The sequence below is a fragment of the Symsagittifera roscoffensis genome, chromosome 2, assembly GCF_963678635.1.
Source record: "Symsagittifera roscoffensis chromosome 2, txSymRosc1.1, whole genome shotgun sequence".
Lineage (NCBI taxonomy): Eukaryota > Metazoa > Xenacoelomorpha > Acoela > Convolutidae > Symsagittifera > Symsagittifera roscoffensis.
The window spans coordinates 44,167,256-44,193,402 of record NC_087063.1 but is presented as its reverse complement, the minus strand read 5'-3'; the positions used below and the strand labels follow the sequence as shown (position 1 = coordinate 44,193,402).

Genomic DNA, 26,147 nt, shown 5'->3' with positions numbered 1-26,147 from the left:
GATGAGGTTGTTTGTTTTCCAGTTCCGCTTGCCATCATAGTGTTGTCTGTCGGAGATCTTCTAGTTGCCGTTACTTCAGTTGAGATGTCGGACAGTTCCGACATCTCCTCTCGATCCAACGTCCCGGTGGAAGTGGCAAAATCATGGCCTTGTTCTACCGGAGTAGATTCACTCGCCAGCCTTCTGCCTCTCCCTTCCAGTCCATTTACTCCCTGGTTGTCGTTCATGGTATGGTCCGTATTGACCTCCACTTCTAACAGTTCTCTTCGCTCTTCTGAGGTCTTTTGACTTCTCGTTTCAACCATTCTGCCTGAAACCGTCCCCTCTTTATCGGACCGGGTTCGCTTGATCCAATCCACAAAAGGATCGGTCATCGTTTTTCTTTGCTTTTCAGGTATGAATTTCCTAGAGCTATTACCTCGTTTTGGTATCCTTGACTTGTCTAAACTCATTCTTTATTTGTCACTTTCCTATGCCTACTCTTGACTCAATTGTTAGAGACCTTATAGTTTCATTAACAATAATAATGACACAACACAATAAATTTCACCAGATTCTATTAAATAGTGACCACGAATCCCTGTATGTTGTCAGAGTACAGTTTGTATAAAATTTATTCACACTAGCCTATTTTCGGTCCAAAGATCTGGAAACTAGCACAATATGATGTTATCAGTCAATTTAAAAGATAGTGTACTCACTACCCAATCAAGCTCAGTTTAGGTTGACTTAAAATCAAAAAACAAAAAAATATATATTGACACAATATGAATGTATATATAAAAAAAAACGTATGTGTCTTGTACTCTTAGTCAGTCGCAGTACAATAGTCGAACTTGTCTTTTAAAGAAAAAGCTTTCCCTGCTTGGTGCTGCACTAAACAGACAAAACTTTGAAGGCAGTTATTTTCTCAAGTGGGCGTCTATTGCACCCACCGAGTACTGTGTTACCTATCTGCCTTCGGACTGCCCGAGCTAGACCTACTAAAATCCTCAGGGCAGTCACTTTCCCCAAAAACGTATTATATTTCAATCCACACCAATGAGTCACGCTCTTTTTAATTTAGACTTAGTGTCGCGAATATCCGAGTTCGGACCTGTTTTGTATTAGTCTGGTTCTTTTTGAGAGGCAAGTTACCAGTGCAGTCACTGATACCTAGCCTGTGTATTAATAACCTAATACCTCTCGCTTTTTAGTTTTTCTTTCGTTCACCTAAGTCCTTAATAAAATGATACCCCTCCGGATTGGCACAAATAGGACCCTTCCGGACTGTCAGAATATAGACCCCTCCGGATTGGGACCCCTCCGAGTTAGTTAATAGTAGACCCCTCCGGATTTGGACCCCTCCGAATTAGCGACTATAAGACCCTTCCGGATTCGGACCCCTCCGGTTTTGTGGAAAGTAGACCCCTCCGGATTCGGACCCCTCTGACTTCGGAGCCCTTAGCTCTGTCAAAGTAGCTTTTGTAGTTTTCTTTATTTCAGCTTATACCCCTCCGGATACGTTCTGCGTTGCTCTTATGCTGTTTGAATTAACTGGGAAGGGTATAGGGTCCTTTCCTAGACCCCTCCGGATTGAAGTTAAGGCACTTATTTGACAATTCACACTAACGGTGAAGGGTCTTATCACTTGCCTAATTTCGACTCTATTATGGTTGTCTTGTGCCTTCAGCCCTCCCTTTTTGTCTAGAACTGTCTTAAGTTACTTAGTTCAATCGCTATCAACTTTTGGTAGGGGTCTAAGGGTTTTTTAGAAAAATTTATAAAACGTGAAGGGTGTACCCCTCCGGATTTGTGTAATTTGCTAAAAACAATCTCAAAAAATTTTCTCGCTCGCTTTTCCGAAAAATTTCTGATCCTATTAGTAAGCTCAGCTAATTTCTGATCTATTGGTACCAAGATCAACTCGATATGATCAGTAGTTCCAAAGTTATTAACCAAAACGTCTTTTTTCCGAACTCAAAAAATTTTCTCTCTTATAGGTTCCGCCTAACTTTTTCCGCAAATCTGGTCCTTTCGACCTAAAAATTATTGATCCGAGCTCAGAAGGCCTATACTCTTCTAGTTCAATGCAAAAGACCCGATCTAAAACGCTATTGTAGAAAAAATTTGCGAAAAACTATGCTACCTGGACCCCTCCGGATTGATGAATCCACCAAATCAAACACGTTATGTTCGATTTCTCTGCAACCCGGAAGGCTTTCGGGTAGCGGATTTTAAGACTTGTAGATTCACTAGTGGACGTTGTCCGAACAACTATTTTTACTGTCCTACCTCAAAGATTTCAAAAAATTTTCTGATTTTATAGTGTTTCTTACTATCAAAAATTGGGAAAATTTGGTTTTTGGTACCAAACTAGTTCCAACCACTTCCGAACTAAAGTTAACCGGTTCTACTTATTACAGTAGTGCAGTTACGATGTAACACACTAACTTAGCGCTTTTTTCCGTTTCAAAAAATATCGATATCTCAAAAATCGCGACTTGTGGGGGGATCAAAATATCGCAATTTTGACCCTAAAAACCGGTCAGTTCTCGTTGTTTTTGTCTGAAAATTGATATAAGACTATTAATATAGGCTATATAAATAATAATATTGGTAATACTATACCCTTCCGGGTTTGTTTATTATCCGAATTAAGGTGCTTAACTCGGATATTCGCAGTTCGGTGAAGGGTCACTACAGTGCAGCACTGTCGAGCCCCCCACAGATTACTATCTTACTTTTTGTACCAAAAGGGATACAAAACTTGTTAACGATACCCAACAGTCGATTGTTGTTGTCGTTGAGCCCCTTCTTGTTGCTCCTTGAACTGCTTGCCGGATCGGTCTTCACCCAAGACCCTTCCGAATTGAGCGCAAATCAGCTGACCCTTCCGGATTGAGCGCAATTTATCATTAACGTGCTTAAATGCTCAAATAACCCTACAGTACAAGCCTCACAAACGGGCTACAAAATTGATCGTAACGATCCTGACTGATATAAATGCCTGTAACAACAATATATCTATCAACAACAAACGGGGGGGTTGAATCACATCTTGTCTGGGGGGATGATTTCTACTGATTTTTTACTTTTTTACTGTTTTTGGTTTTTTCGGTTATTTTTTATGTTTTTTGTTTTTCTTGGATACTATACTATTTTTTGTTTGGTTTTGCTTATATCTTTAAGTGTTTTTGGTCACAAACCATTCAGGGGATGAGGGGTTCGCGATTCCCCCCACCCTTCCTGGTTCGTGAATTTTCGGTCTTAACTAGGTTAAAAAACTATTCACGGCAATCCGGAAGGCTTCCGCGTTCCGAACTACCCTTCCGCCCCGGCGGTTTAGGCCTAATAAGGGCGTTAATGTGAGCATCCGCTCGGCGCGGAATGCTCGTTAACGGTTCTGCCGGTCATGATGTTAAAAAAGAATAACACCCAGGAGCGCCATAAAAACATACATGTAACATTCGCCCGGAAGATACATATCGACGGATAACAAAACTAAGTCTTAAGACGACTGGCTAGCGTCTAAACAGAGCTTTGCATGTTTTTCACCGTCTCTACCAAGCCAGTACTTTTCGGTGGTCTTTCTTACATCAGGCTGACAAAAACGTTACTGTTCTCCGGCTTCGACCAGAACGCTCAAATTAACTGAATTACATGCAAAAATAGTGAGCTCATGGCTGGGTCTCAGTATCCCCAGACCACGAGGTCACTCCTAAAAACAGGGCTACTACTTATTATATTACTATTGTTTTTGTTCAGTAGATAAAAATCATCATCTCCATCGAAGATGGATCAACCCTTTCCCCCCTACTTCTAGCTCCTCATTCTTGTCAAAACGAATTAAGATCTTAATTAAATTCAAGTCAGGACATGACGGATGCTAAAATTCAATATAAGTTCATAAAAGTCCACGTCCCGAGACCCTTCCGGATTCTTGAATCTGGTGAATCAAGCTTCTTAATATCCAGTTCACAATAACTCGGAAGGCTGGGTTTTACCCTTCACCGTTGCTCGCAACGGCCTTGCAACTATTGTAACAGCACAATAGTTGCAACTCGGAACGTCCTCTGCTGTTCGGTAGTTCGTTGTAGTTTTTTAGTCTCGATTTCGTACTGTTCGTAATCGCAGATAAAAGTTGTTCTGTTTTTTCTTGCTCTTTTAGCTAAAAATGGCCGTTTCTGACGTTTCTCAGAAATATGACGTCATAATTCGAATTTTTAAAAATCAGAATTCCAGAATCTTCTAGCCTTCACCGTTTGGCTAATCGTTCAAATAACGTCCTTATCCGTTCTAAATCGCCAATTCGGAAGGCTTGCTGCTAAAATACCGAATTCTGCAGAGACTGCATTTTGGCCATTCTGGTCGAATGTCACATGTTACACATCTTCGATGGAGATGATCATTTTTATCTACTGATTAAAAATAATAGTATAATTAGTAGCAAAAAGTTCGGACAGACAAAATTAATTAAAAAGAGCAATTGACCTATTTTGGAAAAATTTTGCATGCAAAATCTAATTTTTCAGTTCGATTTTGTGTCTCAAGCTTGTATGAAAAAAGAAATTGCATGCAAAAATCTGTCAAAATGGTACGATTGCTCTTTTTAATTAATTCTGTCTGTCCGAACTTTTTGCAACTCTCTATAATATAATAAATAAGTAGTAGCCCTGTTTTTAAGAGTGACCTCGTGGTCTGGGGATACTGAGACCCAGCCATGAGCTCACTATTTTTGCATATAATTACGTTGATTAGAGCGTTCTGATCGAAGCCGGAAACAGTAACGTCTTTGTCGACCCGGTGTTAGAAAGACCACCAAAAGAACTGGCTTTGAAAGAGACGGTAAAAAGCATGTAGAGCTGTGTTTAGACGCTAGCCAGTCGTTTTAGAACCTAGCTTTGTTTTCCGTCGATATGAGCACAGGATATCATATAATTTTGATTGCTTCACTTTCACTGAATTATAGCTAATTTTAGTCATTTATTTCTTTTTTGCAGATATAAGTAAAATATACAGCCTCGGCAATAAATTAAATCTGAAAGCAACAATTAATTAAATACGAAGATATTTCTTCAATAAACATTATCTGAGGTACGACACTGATTATTATTATTGATTCAGGGTCACATGATGTAAAACAAAAACAAACACCTTGAAGCTTATCTTCAGCAAATAATTGCCGATTCCAATCCAATGCACTAAAACCAAATTCATGGAAAAAATCGGCCATAACAAATTACAATATTACAAAGGCCACCACTTCTCATCTATACCCCTTCTCACTACCTCCCTTGCTTTCGCTAGGTTAAAGGGTTTTTCCCTTAAAGTGGTCCATGCGGGTCAAAAAACAAGGCCAAGACAGATGCAAGGAACATCTCAAGCAACTACATAGTGCAGGAGGAGTGGTATAAAGAGGAGTAAACAAAAATTGATGGCTTCGAGTAGTTAGATACTTAACACTCAGAGAAGGAAGCAACTTCTAAGTTGGGAATTATAGGGAAACTTCTGTATTTGTAAATTTCTTGTCTATTATTTAAGTAGTTTTTCCGGTGCGGTCTTATAGTTCTTTATGAAAATTAATTAGGCTGGGAAGGGTGTCTTCTTTGTTCTTGTACTCCTCCGGTTCTGATAAAGGTGCTTATCTCATTACTTTGATCAACTGGGAGGGGTCTTTAAGCAAGATCATTTCAGATGCAAATGATTACTTTCGAGTTCTTTAGCAGTTCCTATGTGTTTTAAACAGCTTTATATGGAATAAGTTGACTGCTCCAACCCTTTTTTGAGAGGTGTTAAGCTTTCGGCAATTTTTTTTCTAGACCGTAAAAGGTCTACCTCGAGCCTTTCTGAAAGATTGTAAAATTTGTTCTGGTTTCTAATTTTTACCGAAAACCAAAAATTGAATGATCCACGTAAAAATTTATTAAGCATGATTTAATAGGTACCAGAACAAACCAGATGCGGTTTTTGTTCTGTTTATTATGTCGTGCCAGATTACAATTTAACGGACTCTTCGAAGACTTCCTTTCTTCATGAGTTTCTGCAAGTTCTTCAAGTTATTTTCCGTTGACGCTTAATCGTGGGATGGTGTTGTTTCTTCCGAAAATTTGTTCGCGTTCGTAATACGGAAAAGCTTGAATGTTTGTTCCAACGAACTCGCAAACATAAGAATTTTTCGTGCCGGTATCTGAAATCCCTTCAGTTTTTTTAAAGGAATATCCAATCTAATTACCCAGTCTTTCAATACTTCAATAACGATTTAATAAGCTTTCATGGAAAAGATATAAATTAATTCATTTTCCCCATTTTGCCTGATAGTTATTGTTTTATGTAGTCTATTAAACTAAATTTTGATGCGAAGATGGGTGACATTTTTTTGCTGTTTTGAATTAATTTCAAAATGCAATTAAAGTGTTCATTTTCTCTTAATTGCCGAACGCTTAGCTGCATCTCTGCAAGTAATTTGGTCCCCGAGTAAACTGCAGGTGCTCAAATGCATTAAACATACGAAATTACACTATAAACTAAAAAAACTCTGTTCTTCACAATTTTTCAAGGGAGTAGATTTCTTTTTGTAGTATCCTAAATTATGTTGCAACTTCTACCATTATATGAAAAATTAAGCAAATTTCATTGCAGTTTATGCTCTCATTGAGATCATAAACTGTTGAACTTTTGTGTCGTATTTTTGAAAATTTTTTTTCAGAATGTCATATGCATATCTGTTCAAGTACATTATCATTGGAGACACAGGCAAGGCTTATATATGATTGAAATTATAATTGGGGTCATTTATGACTTGTAACTGACTATTTTGCTTTATTTTTCAGGTGTTGGAAAGTCTTGTTTACTATTACAGTTTACCGACAAGCGCTTCCAGCCTGTACATGATCTCACAATAGGTACAATGTGGTAAAAACTTTTCCGTGTTCCTTAACCCAAGCAAAGTTGAACTGTTTGCCTTATTTCAGGCGTTGAGTTTGGAGCCCGAATGATCAGTATCGATGGCAAGCAAATTAAACTGCAAATTTGGGACACCGTGAGTACTGATGTTGATGTCGTGAGTACTAAGACGGCCTGGTTTTAGCGAATTTTTCTCTAGGGTCCGGCATAGTTTATTTGCAATGAATTTTATTTTGAAATCAGATTGATGTGACTTCTCAGCAAAAGGCAAGAACCGCAAAAGAGAAAATTGAGTTAATTTAAAGGATTTTAAAAACAAGTTCCTTAGGTCATTTGATGTTTTTTCTTTGCGTTTGATCACTCGTTTGAATATGTTTTCCGAGCGCGTGTGCTCAAATTATGGACATACAGAAAAAGAATATCAATGTTTAAACTTCGCTCTGTTTTTTTAAACAATATTTTACCTTGAAAACATTGAAATTATAGTTAATGCCAAATTGTTGGCAATATCGGTGACTTAATTTGAATGGTCAAAATATAGATTTTTAGGCTAAATAGTTTTTTGGATACAATTTTCACGTGTGGAAGTCAGTGAAAAACTAATCCGACGTCAAAATGAGTAGTTTTAGGTTAATCAACTTCGTTGAGATTCGTTGACCGAAAAGATATTGCCAAAATTTCGGCATTAACTATAAAAAGAAATAAATTCATAGAGTGGCTCAACTGTTAAAAGTTTTAATTAGCGAATAGAGTTTTCGTTTATGTAACGCCCGTGCTTCGGTTGAAGACGGCCTGGTACTAGTCCGGTAGGAACAGGTCCTCAGTTTACTCGAAGCCACAGAAGGCCATTACTGAGAGCCGGTTTGAACAAGAAGCAAATTTCTGCATTTTAAAAATCCTACTTTCGGCCTATCGTGTCTCCTGTTTTTTTTCTTAACCCTCGCAGCTCTATTTTTTTTAAATTTCAGCTATTTCATATTTTCTGGGAATAGCATCTGTCATCTGCAATGGTGCAAATAACTGAGTTCCAAGATTTTGAATATTTTCCGTTTATCAAATCGGTATATAGATTGTTTTTGGGTTTAACAACTATTTTAACAAAATGAGTTAAAACACTTAGATGCATCTATGCAACTGACATGCTCAATTATGAAAATGCAAATTTAACTACTGAGTGGGCACTAGTTACTACAGGGTAGTTTCAGGGGGGCCTTGAAACTTATTAAAGTTTTTTTTGGAAAAAATCGGCTCAACTGGTACCTTGAAAACTGTCCGCTTTGTTTCCGATTTTTAAGTTTGATTAGTTGCTAATTTGAATTTCAACTGTATTGCCTGGCGTGTTTGCCTAGAGTTCCTGTTTCATAGAACAGGTATGATGATAATTAATTGAATGGTTTTTATTTTTTTTGAGACGCTTTGGAAAATTTCATCACCTTTCGCAAAAAAATTAAGTTCTAGCGATTTTCAACAGAAACGGGTATCCAAAAAAGACCGCCTTGTGTGCTTGCATACTCCCCTGGTCTATTTTACCTCCACATCTTTGTCTACAGCCTTAGAAAAAGTCTGTGTGGTGAATATTTAACCGATTTTTTTTTTTCGTTTTGTCATAACCTACAAATCTGAGATTTGAACTTTTTGCTTCATTGAATAGAGCGAATTCGGAAAGTTCAACTCCTGAAGTGGATACGCACAAATTTTTTTACACAAAATTGTGGCCCTCGGAAAAGTGAATTTTTTCATTTTTTTAACCGTTTTTTGAATCCTTTTGACCTTTCTCGTAAACTAACCTTCCAAACCTGAGTTTTTGGGTTCAATGGTGATAACGAGTTGTGGGAAGCTCCCCTGCATTAGCGGGCACTCGCTTTTTTGTTACAAAAAGTTAGTGTCCTCGGAGAAGTCAATTTCTGGATTCTATGATATATATTTTTTATGAATTTTATCTAAAAATACCCTCTCATATGCGAGACTCTATCGATTTTCGAAAAACAGGTGTCCATAGAAGGACCGCCTACATCCTTGTGTGCCTGCATCATTTCCTGGTCTCTTATACCTCCACCACTTTGTCCACAGGCTTTGAAAAAGTCTGTGTGGTGAATGTTTTACCGATGTTTTTTTTCGTTTTCTCATAACCTAACCTACCAAATCTGAGATTTTTGCTTCATTGACTAGAGCGGATTGGGAAAGCTTCACTCCCGAAGCGACTATGCCCATAAATTTTCACATAAATTTATGGGCGTTTTTACACGTAAAAATTTTTGCCCCATTGATTAGAGCGGATTGGGAAAGCTTCTTTCCTGAAGCGGCTACGCCCATAATTTTTTTTAGACATTAAATTATGGCCCTCTGAAGAGTGGAGGTTATGATGATTCTGACCGTGTTTTGAATTTTTTTGACCTGTCTCGAAAACTAACCTCCTAAAAATGAGTTTGTGGGCTCAATGGGGATAGCGAGTAGCATGGGAAAAGCAGGGGATAGGGATAGCATGGGAAATTTCCAAAATCTCAAAAGTTATCGCTCTTCTTCAAACTAAGGTTTTGGACAAAGTCCAGTTTTTGGGATGACGCATTTCGTTCCGCATCACTATAGCAAATTCAAAAAATATCAAACCCGTACTTCCTGATTCAGCTGGTCCCTAGGTGTTTTTCATTTAGTTTTACGAAAATTGCGGTTCTCCCACTTTTTATCAACATTTTTCTTTTTTTCCGACTTACGGTTTTTTTATGTTTGTGTTGTATCGCAAGTGGTGCAAAATATATCTATCTCGGGATATGACAGAAACTAGTAATAAAGAAAATAATTGCAAACTTGAAGAATCAGAAAGCCTGCAAAATGTTTCAGTGGATATTTTACAGCTAATTTGAGGTTATAATTAACCGCAGCCTCAGTACGCATGAGTATCCAAAAATGCTCTCTCGTCAATTGACTTTTTGACGTGTTATTTGGGGAAAATGTGAGGTTACGTTGAAAGGTTATGTTGAGTCAGGAATTCGAAACCGCTCACCCACACAAAGGTACTTAAACCCCCTCTAGTACTATTTTAAGGCATCCATTTTTGGCCGACCGACCCTAAAAAAAATTTTGAAGGCGCCTTCGGCGCAATAATAAATACTAATTTTGAGGGTGAGCTTGGAAAACAAATTTGGTCGCCTAAAAAAATTCATCATTTTTTTTGAAATTCCAACCATCATCACCCCCCCCCCCCCCCCCCCCCTCTCTCGAGAAAATCTTAGATCCGCAAGTGCTCACAAGAAATTTTTTCATTCGAATAATGTTTTGCGTACTTCCTGGAAAAATTAATTAGCGATCAAGTTAATGTGAGATCTATTGAAATTATCTGGGAAAAAGAAACAAAATTAATATGCGACAGCTGTGGATCTCCAACGTTTAATCTATACAACGGCTCTTGCTCGCCGGCGGCTAAATGGAACAATTCATGCTCAAAAAATTGTGTTGCTTACAGTAATTGAATACAGTGTTGCTCAAGTTTAACATGCGTTGTTGGCATGATTCAGCATTACAAAACTTGACATATAGATACATATGCGGTTGAAATAACGCGATGCGGATAAGTAGAGTAGGCCAGGAAAATTAAATATTAGATGATTTTTAAATGAAACGTCAAATTGAAAACGTATTCAGAGTAGCCATCACGATTTTCCTGAATTGTTTTTATAATTAGAACGCAATGGGTTTTTCTTTTTAGGCTGGTCAAGAATCTTTCCGGTCTATAACGCGCTCGTATTACAGAGGAGCCGCCGGTGCGCTTCTAGTTTATGACATAACCCGGTAAAGCCAGATTAGTGAATGTAAACTTGGATATTGGGCTCTTTTTTCAGAAATAGCAATTTTGTTGAATTTGTGACTGTTTGATGGGTTAGTCTCAGTTAAAGACAATTACATGTATGCATACCAGAAGATAATTAGAAGCAAAAGTTGAGCATTGCATGACTTATCACAGAAAAGGGTCACAGTTACAACTGCTTACCAAATAGATAAACATCTCATCTTTCAAACGTTCCTATTGCGGTGTTGGTAATCTGTACAAATGAACTTATGAGAAAAGAAATGGGTTAAATGATCTATGTCTTTCCTAAGTGAAGTTAAACGGGAGCTTAACTTTTTCTGAAGTGGCTTAGTAGTATTTAAATCAGCCTTTCAATATCTAATCGTCCTTAGCTCAATGCCACTTTTGCCAAAGGCTAATCGCTTTGTTTATGTTTTCCTAGTTGTTATTTTCTCTTGTATTGTGGGCTGAGGGTTCTGTGTTGATTGTTGGCAGGCGGGACAGGAAGCTTTCCGCTCCATCACTCGCTCCTACTACAGAGGCGCTGCTGGGGCTCTCCTTGTATACGACATCACCAGGTCAAATCAATTCACGCACATCTTTTCCGTTGTACGGCCCAAAATTACGAAATTGTTAATTGAGCTTGTTTTTTGCTATGAAATTCTAGTTTCCTTTTCGCTAGACTTATTGTAACCAATCAGATTTGAGCATTATGGTAAATTTTTCCACATATTGTTACGATCAATTTTGGGCCGTATAATAGACAAGACCCCATCTTTTTTGAAGCATCGTAAAGAAAATTAAAAAATAAATGTTTATTACCAGTAAATGTGGTTATATTAGACCGTTGTTGTGAACTTGAAGCTGGTAAAATATCTGTCAGCTGAACAATAATCTCACTGCTGAAAACTAAAAATTGAGAGAAAAAGAATGAAAAAGCTAATAATCACACTACCCATCCCCTCCGTTTTTATAATGCACAACATCTGAGCAGAATGGTCGCATCTCTCCCCATAAATTGAGCTAACAAAAGAATGCTTTATCGCTTCAACAAAGACATAATATATGGTAGTTATTACATGTACAAAATGTATCGGGGCCATGGGTAAGAGAGGGCGCAAAAGTCATATGTTTTTAGAGTGTCTTTGAAGTGTATTTTTGATTGCTGCCAAGTAGGTAGCAAGTAAAAATTATTAAAACAGATTGAAGAGAACTACCAGTCGATTTAAATTGAGCCGAAAATGGGCAGAGAACATCAAGAAACAAACAGCTTTGAAGGAAGTTTTTGGTATTTGAAAAAAGTATTACAACTTCTATGCGAATGTTTAAAACGTTTCCGGCGTCTTTTAATTGGTGTCTTGTTAGTATTTTGGCTAAATAACGTGTAACATTTAATCATCATTCTCTGAAGTCCACAATCCAACCCATTGCTATATATAATAGTATCTTTAATGTTACGGGGTTGGAATTTCTACTGTTTATTGTACAAATATCCTCGATGAATTTCTCGTCAATTTCCTCGAGGAAAAACAAACTTGGAGGAGGGACAGGTACCATTGATTTAATTTTCACAATTCGTGCTATTCTCCTTCAAAATACAAACGCAGCTGAGACAAAAAGAAGGTAACATGGGAGGAAAGGCTTTAATTTTGCGAGGAGGAAGTTTAAATTAATTTCAGGAACGCCAGGAGCGATTCTACTCTTGTTTGACTGGTGTAATCAATTTTATGCAGGGTGAAGGGTAAATAAAAGCATGGAATTGGTAATGAAACGGACTCTTTTGGAAAATCATGTTATGTGAAAATATCTTTCAGACGAGACACCTTCAATCACTTGACGCAGTGGCTAGATGACCTTAGACAACACACTAGTTCAAACATGGTCATCATGCTAATTGGCAATAAAAGGTAAATATCTTGCTGAGTGGCTCGCACAGGAATTTTTGGCAGATTGGGTTTTTCTTTGTTAGATCAATTGTTTATTTTTTTTAGCTCTGCCAAAACCCCAGATTGATCACATTTGGCAAAATTTTCTGAATCGATGAGCAATTTTCTTTTCGATGAGAAGTGTCATTTTTGAGCATTTTTGGGAGGTTTTGATTCCCCCTCTCAAAATTAGTATATATTTTGGCGTCAAAGGCGCATGAATAAAATTTCTTTTTGGTCTCGTGCATAATTTTTTAAATCATTATCATGCCATCATGATCTATGCTCGTAGCGTCAGGTTTGCCAGACCAGAAACGGGACCGTTCTTTTTTCCATTTGAGACGCAAAAAAGAAGTATTACAGTAGTGATTTCAAAGTGTTTCAAGGTTTCTATTTGAGACGCAAAAGTGAAGTATCTCAGTAGTGATTTCCAATTGGGGACGTGGCTGCTTCTTTTTAGTGACCTGGAATCTCGGAGGGACGTAAAGAAGGAAGAGGGGGAGAGTTTTGCCCGGGAACATGGCCTGGTATTCATGGAGACATCGGCCAAGACGGCCGCCAATGTGGAGGAGGCGTTCATCAACACGGCCAAGGAGATCTACCAGAAGATACAAGAGGGTGTATTCGACATCAACAACGAGGTCAGTTTCAATTCGCTTAATAATTATATGTGACTTTAATTCACCATACCAAATGCTCTGTACAACTTGTGTTCTCTTGGTTAAGAGGTTTTTATAATCTGCTAAATCCTTATTACTTATGCACGACGACTAATGTTCTTTTGAAGAATAATGAACGTAGTCAGAACGTTTTTATAGGTCCTGGTGATTTTTTTTTCAGAATAAAGTCTTTACACTAGCAAAGATTGTGTGATAGTATGAACTCTCTTTTTTTCCCAATCTAAGTCGCAAATATTGTTACGACAAAATGTGTTAATTTTGATCAATAATCAGCTTTTAAGTACAGACAATGCTAACACAGACTATTATATTACAAATAGCATTTTAGCTTCAAGTTATGATGGACCTGTAGCGTAGAGGTAGGGAAGGAGACCCGCAACAAAATAAGAGGGTTTGAACCTGGGCCGGGTCGGATGTTTTTAATGAACTTTTTCGTATACTAGTTAAAATGCGTTCGCTCTATAAATTGAGGCATGTTAGTTGGTAATTTTTTTTTTCGAACTGACTGTTACTACTAATGCGTCATAATTGGCTTGCGTTACAAAGTAGTTATGTAGACTCATAATTAGCGTGCGTCACTGAAGGAATTCTGTAGTTTCAAAGTTTTACTCATTCACTTTTTCCCAGTAGCGTTATCGGTCATATTTTTGCTTATGTATGCGAAGTGCAACTTTGCCTCTGTGTAAAATTTGTTCTCGCTGAATTTTAATTTTTTGCGGTTTGACTTGTGATTTTTTTTAAGTTCAGTACGTTTTCATTGTTAAAAGGAAGACAAACTCCTTTATCGAACAGCAAAAGTGTAAAGTTCACAAAAAACTTGATCGACTTTTAATTTTGTAAATGGAAATCAATTATCAGATTTTTCAGCAAAGTGAAAGTTTTACCTATTGATCCAGTTTTCTCAAATTGGGTTAGTTTTAACTAAAAAGTGTCCATCATAAATTGTTCTACACTTTCAAAGAGCTTTAAGGTCATCTATTTTTTCTTCGAAATTCAGAAGTTGAAGGTTTTTAAAAAAAAAACATGCCAGTTTTTTTAAATATTTTTCTTGCGTACATAACTCTTTTCAAACAGTCAGCTGGCTATGTTAGAAACATTGATCACCCTTGCGATAAGCAAGGAGATTACAATCGGGAACTAGACTTATTTTCCGTAAACAACTTTGTCCACATCTCCAAATGTACATCTATTTCTATTCAAGAAGCACGTCTTATAGCTATAATTCAAAAGCTGGCTGCAACGACTAAAGTGATAATTGTTTTGCAGCTGAAAAAGTTTTTAAGATGTAAGTTGATTTTTTGTCGTCTTTTTTGATTTCGACCCAATTTTTGTCGGCGTACTTGCCGGGTAATTAATTGTAGATTTTTTGATTCTTTCTTCATTTTTATGAGAGTAAAAATAGTTCATGTTTTTCTGGTTTTTTAGTAGCCGCCAAAACTTTCTCTTAGCAATAAAGCTGTTATAAATTTTCTTGCTACAAACTTTTTTACAAATAAATTTTCACTTTTTCGGATGCATGGTTTATGATTTTTTTGCTTCTAAAAGTGCGTGAAACTAGTTTTAGTTTTAATTAGTTAGGTGTATTTTAGTTTTAAGCAGTTTTATTTGAAATCAATTCAAGTTGATAAATTTCCAGATTTTTTTTTGCAAATTTCACTCTGCTTTTTTGTCTACAAAGGAATGCCGTGGCAAGTTTTGGACGAGATTTTGGCGTGTGGTTCTTTCTGGCTGAAGTTTTGTATTTCCACTTTGGGCTTTTTTATGTTTTTTTGTTGTGATATAGCTCAAATACCATAACTGATAATTTTTGATGTAATTGCGTTATTTTATTAGGTTTTCAGAGTTTTCTCAGATTTTCTGAAAGTTCTTTTATGTGGTAATTGTTTGTAATTTCTGCATTTTGATTTTTTCAAAATTTCTCAAAGAACTTATCTACAAAGAAATTTAAAAAATTTGAAAGTACCAACTAGAATACAACCTTATTGTCAGCGTAAACCCTGGCGTCTCAAATCTTGCCTCTTAATATGAATGCTCAAATCCTTTTAGTTTCCGAGATAAGACATTTTTTTTTTCAATTTTTTTTTTGGGAAACTTAGGTTAAAAAAATCACAAAATTTTGATTTCCTAACCCTATAGTAGGGCGCTCTCAGGGACTCTCAGTGGTTGCAAATCTGGCCTCCAAATTTCTGCAGAGGCCCATTAATTTTCCGAGATGACGCTTTTAAAATGAGAAAAAATTAAAAAGTTCGAAATTACAAACCATGTAATTGGGTGCAGTCAGAGTTCACTAAAAGTTTGCAGATGTTGTTTCCAATATATGCGGTTTTTCATGAGTTGTCGAAAAATTTCGAAGCACCGGAGGTGCGTTAAACGCTAGTCATATTTAAGCCCTTTCAGTGTTGATTAAGGTTTCAAAAATCTATTGAAATACATTTTTGAAATAGAAGTCAAATTAAATTGTCCGATACAAGCGCGGTTGACTCTCACAAGAAAGCCTTTAAAATTACTACGATGCCAACTTGTTCAATTTGTTAATTGTAAGCGGATTTTGCTACAGGGAAAAAATATATTTGTTGCGGAATCCGCTACCTCTTGCTATTTTTGTTTGCTTCTTTACTGTTTTGGATTTCACGGACAGAAAACCAAAGCACTGTATTACTCAAAATTGCTCCAAAAACAAGCAATTTTGCGGAAGCCGTAACAAAATTTGTGGAGTCCGCAACAAAATTTTGGAATCCGGATCAGTTTGTGAAATCCATAACCAATTAATAATAATAATATCCGTGTTTAGTAATTTTAAGCTGATGGGGAATCCGCAACAGTAAGTGGAATCCGCAAATTGTAAGCCGAATCAACAAATTGTGAGAATCTACTTTTGCGGAATCCACTTTCATTTGAGAAAACCATAACAACTTACATTTTGGAACATGTTTAACATTTTGGAACATGTTTAAAGACATGTCTCTGGAATCTGGAAACATGTAGACACAAAATTGTGCGCCTATCCAGTGTAGTTTGGTGTCGTAATAATAAAAGTGGACTAAAACAACACTTTACTTCGAGCCATGAGTGGGTTTAAATATTTTCCCAACAGAATGATAAAATTACGTATTTAGTTTTCTGCCATTTGGTTAATTCAATAAAAAATGTGTCAATGTCAATCAAAAATGTGTCAATTTCAATGTCAAATTTGAAAAGTCTATTATTTTGTTCAGGCTCACATTTACTTTTTGCGGTTTGAATTATGATTTTTTGAAGTTCAGTTCTTTCCTTTGTTACGGAACGCAAACTCTACTATCGAACAGCAAAAAAAAGTCAAGTTCATGAATAAGGTGATCGAATTCTAGTTCGAAAGTGGAATTTAATTTTTACATTTCCTAGCGGAATAAAAAATTTACCTATTGATAGTGTTCTCAACTTTAATTTAATCACGAAAGTGTCAATCTTAAATTGGTCTAGAAATTTAAGGTGCTCTATTTTTTTCTCTGAAATTGTAAACTTGAGTTGTGTTTCTGTTTACTTGCGTTCATTTACTCTTTTCCAACTGTCTGTTAGCTATGCTCAAAAATATACAATCAATTAGTTTTTGGTTTCCTTGTTCCTTAACATTTTCCAACCTCGTGTATGCTAATGTGAGCCGTTAACTGGCGTTCCTTGACTCTTTTCCAAGTGTCTGTTGGCTTTTTTTCTCTGAAATTCAATAGCTGAAAAAGTAATTTTTTCAAGTGAACGTCCTATGAGATAAAAGTTTTGTGAGAGAAGATTTTTTCTTAGTGGTGTTGGGAAAATTTTTTGTCTGCTAGCTTTAAATGCTATGTTTGTTTGGTATCGCAATTGGTGCGAAGCTCTGCAATACCAGACAAACATAGCATTAGAATAGTGCCAATCATAAAAGATAATTGAAATTTTTAACGTGATATATTTCATCTCAGAAATTGTTTGTTGCTTATGTACAGGGGCGGATCTAGAATTTTCTTGAGTGGGGAGGGCGTGTTTTCAAAAAATTTTGTCTACATTTTTTTTAGGTCGAGCAAATTGATTTTCCGAACTCTCGCAAACTACTAAAAAGACCCTGTTTTGGCCAAATTTAGAAAAACAGGCCAAAAAAGGCGTTTTTAGGCTCCCTTCTCAAAATTAGTATACGTTGGAGCCGAATGTATATATTTAAGGTCCGTCGCCAAAAATGGATAGAGATCTAAATATTAGTATTTTTTAAATGTCCGTCACCAAAAATGGATATCTCAACACAGTACAAAGGGGGCCCTTCGGGTCGGCAGGGGGTCGAATCCCTGAGGGGGAGGGGGGAGGAGTAAGGCGTCGGCCCCTCCCCATTCCCCAACCCAATCCACCCCTGCATACATGATTTTAACTGTTTTTCATTTGCCTTAGGATGAATAGTTAATTTCGGTTTGATAGACGTTTATTGAATGTGTTTTTCAGGCCAATGGAATCAAAATAGGACCGCAGCTAAATCCTAACCCCGGAGCCAACCCAAACAGACCTCAGTCGAGCGGGTGTTGCTGAGCACAGAAAAAAAACAAATTGGAAGAAGAACGATATCAGCACCACTACAACTTGCAGAACCATTACAACTTGTTTGACAAAAATGACCTGCGCGACGATTTACATCAGCGTTGCTTTTCTGAGGAAGAACTAACTGTAAAATGAAGTCCTATAAATTCCATTTAATTTCGGCTTTCAAGTATAAATGTGCAGATTCGTCCTTTTTATGGCTAAAGTTTTATGCTTTTACGAACTACAATTACTAATATCCTCAATGTTGCATTTTTCCATCTACTGGCTTGGCCTTAAAAGAGCTCTCAAACTTGAATCTTGATCAACATCAAACGAACGGTTGGTTTTGGTTTCAGTTTCGTGTCGAACTTTGTTTGATATCTCTTATCTCTTGTTTTCAGCAGTGTTTATTGATAATTTAGTTTCAATCATAGTTTAAATTTAGATTAACACAAAAACATCATTATCCTTGTTCAATGTGAAAAAAAAATCATGGTTGAAAGTTAACTCTTATTTCACAAGTTAAGACCAGACGTTTGTTTATTTCCTTTTCCTTTATGTGCTAGATTGATTACTGAAAAGCGTTGCCTACTTTATGCAATCAGTGTTGTAGTAAGTCGAGAGACTTGATGAACTTCGTTTGTGTTAGACAACTAACTACGCGAAAGCAAGTCGCAATCCATCGCTTCAAAGTAGATCAAATAATTACACTGCTTCAATCATCATTTGTGACGTTATTAAGAGTTCGTTCAGTTTGTTTATGAGACTCAATGTGTTTTGTTTTCACGTTATAACAGTTGCATGATTACTCCAACAGACCAATTCAGGGTCAAAATTTGATGCTCTAAATTGATGTTCGTTCAATGCATTGGTACGAGGGTTCCTTCGTTGTAATACGAGATTAGTAATTTGAATTGTTGTCCATCTAAAGCTGTTGATAAAATTCAGGTATCAAATTCCGTTGTGCCTGCATGTGTAATATATGTAGCTCTAATTGACCCAGATTTATATGAATAAAAAACAGAATTGTTGAATATTATTTTCTAGTATTACCGTGTTAATTAAAATTCATATTACTCTTCGGTGGCATATATGTATATGAAAGTTGATTTTATTTAATTGAATTCATCTATTTAAGAGTTCTGTTGACAGTTTTTCACTAAGTATGAGCTTGGAGCCATGGCACCAAAAACCGTAATTCGGCAGACTTAAAAAGATTTTCCATAATAATACAGCTGATCAAAAAAAATAAGGAGAGCGGCGAAGTGACAAAGTCAGAAGTCGTGGCATTCCCTGCTTGTTGCTTGGGAGTGAGACAGCATTTGTCAGCACAGAAAGATATCCTATAAAATTAATAGTTGTCATCAAAGTATAAGCATCTTCTTTTTTTGTTCTCTATGTCGTTGATGAATGATCTGGAAATGAGAATCTCTAGAAACTTTAAGAAAGGTGCAAACATTAACCAGGCAAAGCGGACTTTAATCAAAACTTCAAATGCTGCGGATTAACTTGGAAGACAGACAATGATATAAATTATAGATAAGATTTTCAAAATGAACTGGGTATGTTTTAATAAAAACAATAGTTAATGAACGAAGTTAATTTTCACTGAGAAAGATCAGCTTTTTGCGTTTGTTTTTCAAGGAAGTCACTCACGCTAAAATTACGTGTTGGCGGGTGGACGTAGATTTTTTGGTCAAATGTTATGGCACTCAGATCGTGATATTTTTTTCGTTTTTTTTTAAGGAACGCTACTCGTACTCTTTTTGAAGGTTCAGCTTTCTTCAAAAAATCTGAATGCAATTTCTAACACCCCATTGACTGAGGTAACTGAGTTACAAGATTTTTGCGGAGTTTAAGTTTTTTTGAAAACTTCAACTTAAAATTTAAGATTTTAGCTGCGTCCATTAATGTGCACGGAAATATTATGGTTCATATGAAACAATAGTTAGATGTTAATTTGGGCATGTGGTAAAGAACTAACGCACCGGCTTATAAATAAAAAGGTCAATGGTTTGAATCCGGCCAGGATCTGTTTTTGGTAAACCAAAATTTGTCCGCCCGTTTAAACATTTTTGTCCGACTTCTGATTGTCTGTTTTATTCGGCTTAGTTGCCGCAGCACCAAATCTGTCTAAACTTTAAGCTTTTCAGTGTATTCCGATTTTGGGCGAGTAATTGAGCTCCAAGAAGTTTGCTTACTTTTTGCTCTTTTTTGATTTTGTTCTTGCCATTCAATAAAAATTTTTGCAAGTCGTTTTCTGTATAAATTCAAGAAGAGTTCTGTTCAGTTGGTGCGGTGATGACACCCATGCTTGAAACAAAAAAAAATCCCCAGTAGTTCGATTCGAGTCAAGACCGTTTTTTGTGAAAACTGAAACTTTTTGAATATTAAAGACTTTCGTGTCTTCTAATTTTTGTCGGCTTAGATGCCAAAAAAATTCGATTTTGATTGCTCTAAGATAAGTTTTTAGAGATGCAAGTAATTTTGTTTCTTGATTTTTTTTGTCATTTTTTGCAATTCTTATAACTTTTCTAACAATTTTTTTTTCTTCATTTTTTTGGTTAATCTATTCAATTGCTGGTAATCAAATCCATTCGTTTTGGTATCACAATTAGTGCGAACCTCCGCTTTCCCTGTGTTTGATCTGAAATTCGTAAAAAGGCAATCCTATTTTAAATCTTTTTGTTGAATTTTCTCAAAAAAAAAACAAAGTTTCGCCTATCAACTACTGGCTAACAATAATTCAATTCTCGGCAGAATCCTACACGCTTGAGATTTCAGCCGGAAATGTTATTCAATAGTGTCTTACTAGTTATCAAGTTTTTTCTATTTCTGCATGTTTTTAAAATCCCAAGTAGTCAAGAGCGAAAAAAACTCGGCTCAATTTTGATATTTTTAAATAATTTAACGTAAATATAAGTTTGTCTTGGATCCATTTCTGATTTGCGTCTTTGCTTGTTCCAAGTTCGATCGGTTTTTATTCGTTAGGTTTCTCTCATAAAACTGTACAATCAAATCAATATGATACTTAGATGTTGAAACTTGAGAAAATATTGTAGGTTGAGTTCTAATTTGAAAATTTTTTATTGTATTTTGAAAAAAAATTGGCAAAAATTTTGCTGAAATAGTCACTGCGAGAATGTGTTCATTATCATTTGACCTAATAAATTATCAAAAAAATACTCCAATAATAATCTCATAAAATATATTACTGCAGTTATAGTTTTGTCTCTTTGAAATCAAAGACGGATGTAAACTCCTTTTAGTTTCCCAATTTGTCTTGATAGCCTTGCAGAAATTTTTTTGAAGTTTAATTTCTGAAAATTGCTCACGTTCTTTTCGAAAAAGGAATTGGTTTTTCTCACAAAATTTCAGTAGCTTTTATTTTTGCTTGAACTAAATAGGTGCTCATGTTCACATAACTTGTTCGAAAGATGAACTCGAAGTATAAAAAAGGGAACTCCGATAATTATCAAACTGATTATTTGCAAGGTTATCAAACTGGATTATATAGTTTTTATCGTTATCAACTAAGTTAACAGAGCACTTGAATCAGTTGACAACTCGGTTCATATGAAAATAATATCCATGCATTAATTTGCACACGTGAGGTAGATATGATGCAAACGCCTGAGACCTCAAAGATCCGCGGTTCGAATCAGGCCAGGTCTGTTTTTTGTCAACAGAAATTCACTGAGAAAGATCAGCTTTTTGCGTTTGTTTTTCAAGGAAGTCACTCACGCTAAAATTACGTGTTGGCGGGTGGACGTAGATTTTTTGGTCAAATGTTATGGCACTCAGATCGTGATATTTTTTTCGTTTTTTTAAGGAACGCTACTCGTACTCTTTTTGAAGGTTCAGCTTTCTTCAAAAAATCTGAATGCAATTTCTAACACCCCATTGACTGAGGTAACTGAGTTACAAGATTTTTGCGGAGCTTAAGTTTTTTTGAAAACTTCAACTTAAAATTTAAGATTTTAGCTGCGTCCATTAATGTGCACGGAAATATTATGGTTCATATGAAACAATAGTTAGATGTTAATTTGGGCATGTGGTAAAGAACTAACGCACCGGCTTATAAATAAAAAGGTCAATGGTTTGAATCCGGCCAGGATCTGTTTTTGGTAAACCAAAATTTGTCCGCGCGTTTAAACATTTTTGTCCGACTTCTGATTGTCTGTTTTATTCGGCTTAGTTGCCGCAGCACCAAATCTGTCTAAACTTTAAGCTTTTCAGTGTATTCCGATTTTGGGCGGGTAATTGAGCTCCAAGAAGTTTGCTTACTTTTTGCTCTTTTTTGATTTTGTTCTTGCCATTCAATAAAAATTTTTGCAAGTCGTTTTCTGTATAAATTCAAGAAGAGTTCTGTTCAGTTGGTGCGGTGATGACACCCATGCTTGAAACAAAAAAAATCCCCAGTAGTTCGATTCGAGTCAAGACCGTTTTTTGTGAAAACTGAAACTTTTTGAATATTAAAGACTTTCGTGTCTTCTAATTTTTGTCGGCTTAGATGCCAAAAAAATTCGATTTTGATTGCTCTAAGATAAGTTTTTAGAGATGCAAGTAATTTTGTTTCTTGATTTTTTTTGTCATTTTTTGCAATTCTTATAACTTTTTTAACAATTTTTTTTTCTTCATTTTTTTGGTTAATCTATTCAATTGCTGGTAATCAAATCCATTCGTTTTGGTATCACAATTAGTGCGAACCTCCGCTTTCCCTGTGTTTGATCTGAAATTCGTAAAAAGGCAATCCTATTTTAAATCTTTTTGTTGAATTTTCTCAAAAAAAAACAAAGTTTCGCCTATCAACTACTGGCTAACAATAATTCAATTCTCGGCAGAATCCTACACGCTTGAGATTTCAGCCGGAAATGCTATTCAATAGTGTCTTACTAGTTATCAAGTTTTTTCTATTTCTGCATGTTTTTAAAATCCCAAGTAGTCAAGAGCGAAAAAAACTCGGCTCAATTTTGATATTTTTAAATAATTTAACGTAAATATAAGTTTGTCTTGGATCCATTTCTGATTTGCTTCTTTGCTTGTTCCAAGTTCGATCGGTTTTTATTCGTTAGGTTTTTCTCATAAAACTGTACAATCAAATCAATATGATACTTAGATGTTGAAACTTGAGAAAATATTGTAGGTTGAGTTCTAATTTGAAAATTTTTTATTGTATTTTGAAAAAAAATTGGCAAAAATTTTGCTGAAATAGTCACTGCGAGAATGTGTTCATTATCATTTGACCTAATAAATTATCAAAAAAATGTTCCAATAATAATCTCATAAAATATATTACTGCAGTTATAGTTTTGTCTCTTTGAAATCAAAGACGGATGTAAACTCCTTTTAGTTTCCCAATTTGTCTTGATAGCCTTGCAGAAATTTTTTTGAAGTTTAATTTCTGAAAATTGCTCACGTTCTTTTCGAAAAAGGAATTGGTTTTTCTCACAAAATTTCAGTAGCTTTTATTTTTGCTTGAACTAAATAGGTGCTCATGTTCACATAACTTGTTCGAAAGATGAACTCGAAGTATAAAAAAGGGAACTCCGATAATTATCAAACTGATTATTTGCAAGGTTATCAAACTGGATTATATAGTTTTTATCGTTATCAACTAAGTTAACAGAGCACTTGAATCAGCTGACAACTCGGTTCATATGAAAATAATATCCATGCATTAATTTGCACACGTGAGGTAGATATGATGCAAACGCCTGAGACCTCAAAGATCCGCGGTTCGAATCAGGCCAGGTCTGTTTTTTGTCAACAGAAATTTTTTCAGCTGAATAAAAAAACGTCGGATTCGCCTGTTTATGTCGCATACCTAAAAAACTTGGAAAAATTTTTCAACTATATGAGAAAAACTCAATATCTGGACAAACTTTGTGCTGTGGTAATTGAGTTTTTCTCATACATTTGAAATTGTTTTCAAAGTGTTTCAGTTGCTGGTAAATAATCGCGTTTCAAAAAAGTTTGCTGAAAACACTTTCGATGTTTTTTGGAAGCTTTTTTTATTCAGCACCTTGTCTCAAAGTTTTTGAACTTTTGGTTCTATCGGCTTTTCTTGATTGCCATAACATAAAAAAAAGCCAAAGCTACCGCGTTGAAAATTATTCCTGTTTAAATCTTTCTTTTCAGAAGTTTCATTCGCCTGATTTTAGTTTGACCACTGATCTTTTATATCTCAAAAGGATTAGAAAATGACTAAATTATATTTAGTTTTTTTAAACTCTATCTTGCTAATATGCTGAGCAGTTATTGGGAGATCTTAGCTCAGAACAAAAGTAGCAAAAACACTCTAACAAATAAATTTGATGCAGCGAACAAAGTATAGTCTATTCGCAAGCGGCATTTGTAAACATAAAACCAAGTGATAATTCCAAGAAGTCTCAGGGAACCTCCATTCAACTAGACTCGACTTTTTTAGGGAATTAAGTTCATTTCAACCAAATAGAATTTCAGGACTTGACTCACGCAAGTTGTATACAAGCAATACAACTGGTGGAGCACTTGAGGTGCCAGATGCCCTACAACAACAAGAGTCATCTTTTTGTAATAGCAAAACTAAAGTTCAAATTTTCCGCCCCACTAGCTAAATCAAAAACCAAAAAAGACTGCTCGTATCAAGACGAAGCCTTGAATGTTCCGACTGCCTTTTAAGGTTTATGGAGCAGTAATAACATAAAAAATTTGAACGTAAAAAAAAAAAAAAATGAAAATTTTTTTTCTGAAATTTGAACTTTTTTAATGAAAATAACCCACACGCCATATAAAGTACAAAAGAATACATTTCGCTGCAAGTAACAATCAATTATGGCAAATAAGTTTCTTTCAACCAAGTTGGAACGATTTCTAAGACGGATTAAATCTCCGCTTACGCGTTAATCGCGCGAAATATATCGCGCGTCAATTGTCCCTAATTGGCCAAAATGGCAATCTTTAAACCCCCGTAACTTTACGAAAAAAGATCACAGGTAAATGATTTTTTCAAATTCAACAACAAAAGCTTTCGAATGATATAAAAAATTCCGTCAAAAATGGCTAGTTAAAAAGTCGAAACCTATCCCGAGCACAAGTCTTCCGTTATTTTTGTATCGAAAGTCGGAACAAAAATACAATTTTGACTATTGGAGAGTTGTTGTTAACAGTAAGCGTTTCTTAACTCAGATCGGAATAATTAGTGAAAGGTAGATTTATTTGTCTCGCTTAAAAAGTTCATGTTGTTTCGGTAAGCATTATATTTATATCGAAAAATCATATATCGCGTAAAGTATTCTACTAATCAGTCAAGTTAGCAAATTTTAAAATCCGATAGCTTCTCGCGAATGCTCATGCATGAAATATGTTTTTAAATTCTCAAGTGTGGCCATACAATTTTTTTATGGAAGCATGCTAATCATACATACAGTTCTCATAAATGAGATTTGTATGACAACCATTCTCGCTAAAAGACTTGTATGCCCAGCATTTTTTCATAGAAGAATTGTTTGAAAAAGTTTGACTTGCATTTAGGGTGTATGGTGGTCAACCCATGTACCTTGGAGCTACGACTAGCAACTATTTTTTTTGGAAAAAAAAACAAACATTTTGCTGCCATTCAGTCGAAATGTTTTTTCTTGGTTTAACACAGTCGAGATATTTTCCTCTGTTGAACTTGGTCGAAATATTTTTTTTTGGTCTAATTTGGTATAAATGTTCTCGTTTGGTCGAACTTAGTCAAAGCATAGACAGCTTGAGTGGAGACGGTCGCGGTATACCAATTTTTGGCCGAGTCGTCGAAACATAAATTGTAAACCTCGACCATAAGACAGCTTTTGGAGTCGCGCAAACTCGCACAAGTTGCATAATACCCTTTTTGAGTTGCAATGGTTGCAACATACCTTTTTCGGGCCGCGCAAATCGCGACATATCTTTTTTAGGTCGCGCAAATTCGCATTAAAAACCTTCGGTTGCGCAAAGTTGCAACATACCCATTTTGAGTCGCACTGGTCGTAACATACCTGATTTGGGTCGCAAATGGTCGCAACATACCCATTTTGAGTCGCAATGGTTGCGACAGAAGTCCCCGACCCAACAGAAGACCATGGAAGCCTTTATGTACACAAGTGAGCCAGCAAGAGTAGCCAGCATTTTACGAACCCCCATTTTTTAAGTATGTTTACATACTTTAAGTGCATATGGCGGATATTGGAGGACAACTGAATTGTAATCTAGATGCGCGAGGTTCGATTCAAATCCGATAAATATTAATTTTTTTTTTCAAAAATTTTTTTTGATGTTTTCATGATTTATTTCTTTTTATTTTCTTGATTTTTTTTTGCTGTTTTTTCAGTTTTATTCGCCACAAGCAGCTTT

At 35.8% G+C, this 26,147-nt stretch overlaps 3 protein-coding genes across 5 annotated transcripts in view; 1 reads left to right on the top strand and 2 right to left on the bottom strand.

The window, feature by feature from the left end:
- The window catches only part of LOC134840536 (centriole and centriolar satellite protein ofd1-like), a 370,655-nt gene extending 364,412 nt beyond the window's left edge, over positions 1–6,243 (bottom strand). The window contains exon 1 of the mRNA XM_063856415.1: positions 6,240–6,243. The gene's annotated coding sequence lies outside the window, so the exon portion shown is untranslated. The remainder of the gene's footprint in view (positions 1–6,239) is intronic.
- Positions 1–18,934, top strand: part of LOC134840540 (ras-related protein Rab-2A) — a 53,322-nt gene extending 34,388 nt beyond the window's left edge. Inside the window, exons 2-8 of one of the 2 annotated variants that reach the window (XM_063856420.1) lie at positions 6,689–6,735; positions 6,813–6,884; positions 6,954–7,021; positions 11,165–11,247; positions 12,484–12,576; positions 13,055–13,235; positions 17,715–18,934. In XM_063856420.1, the coding sequence (XP_063712490.1) occupies positions 6,690–6,735; positions 6,813–6,884; positions 6,954–7,021; positions 11,165–11,247; positions 12,484–12,576; positions 13,055–13,235; positions 17,715–17,798 (627 nt within the window). In that variant the 5' untranslated portion in view covers position 6,689 and the 3' untranslated portion in view covers positions 17,799–18,934. Of the gene's footprint in view, positions 1–6,688; positions 6,736–6,812; positions 6,885–6,953; positions 7,022–10,588; positions 10,672–11,164; positions 11,248–12,483; positions 12,577–13,054; positions 13,236–17,714 lie in introns of both variants that reach the window. The other variant, XM_063856421.1, reaches the window with a different exon arrangement.
- Positions 1–26,147, bottom strand: part of LOC134840539 (26S proteasome non-ATPase regulatory subunit 14-like) — a 436,784-nt gene that overhangs the window by 107,657 nt on the left and 302,980 nt on the right. The window lies entirely within an intron of this gene.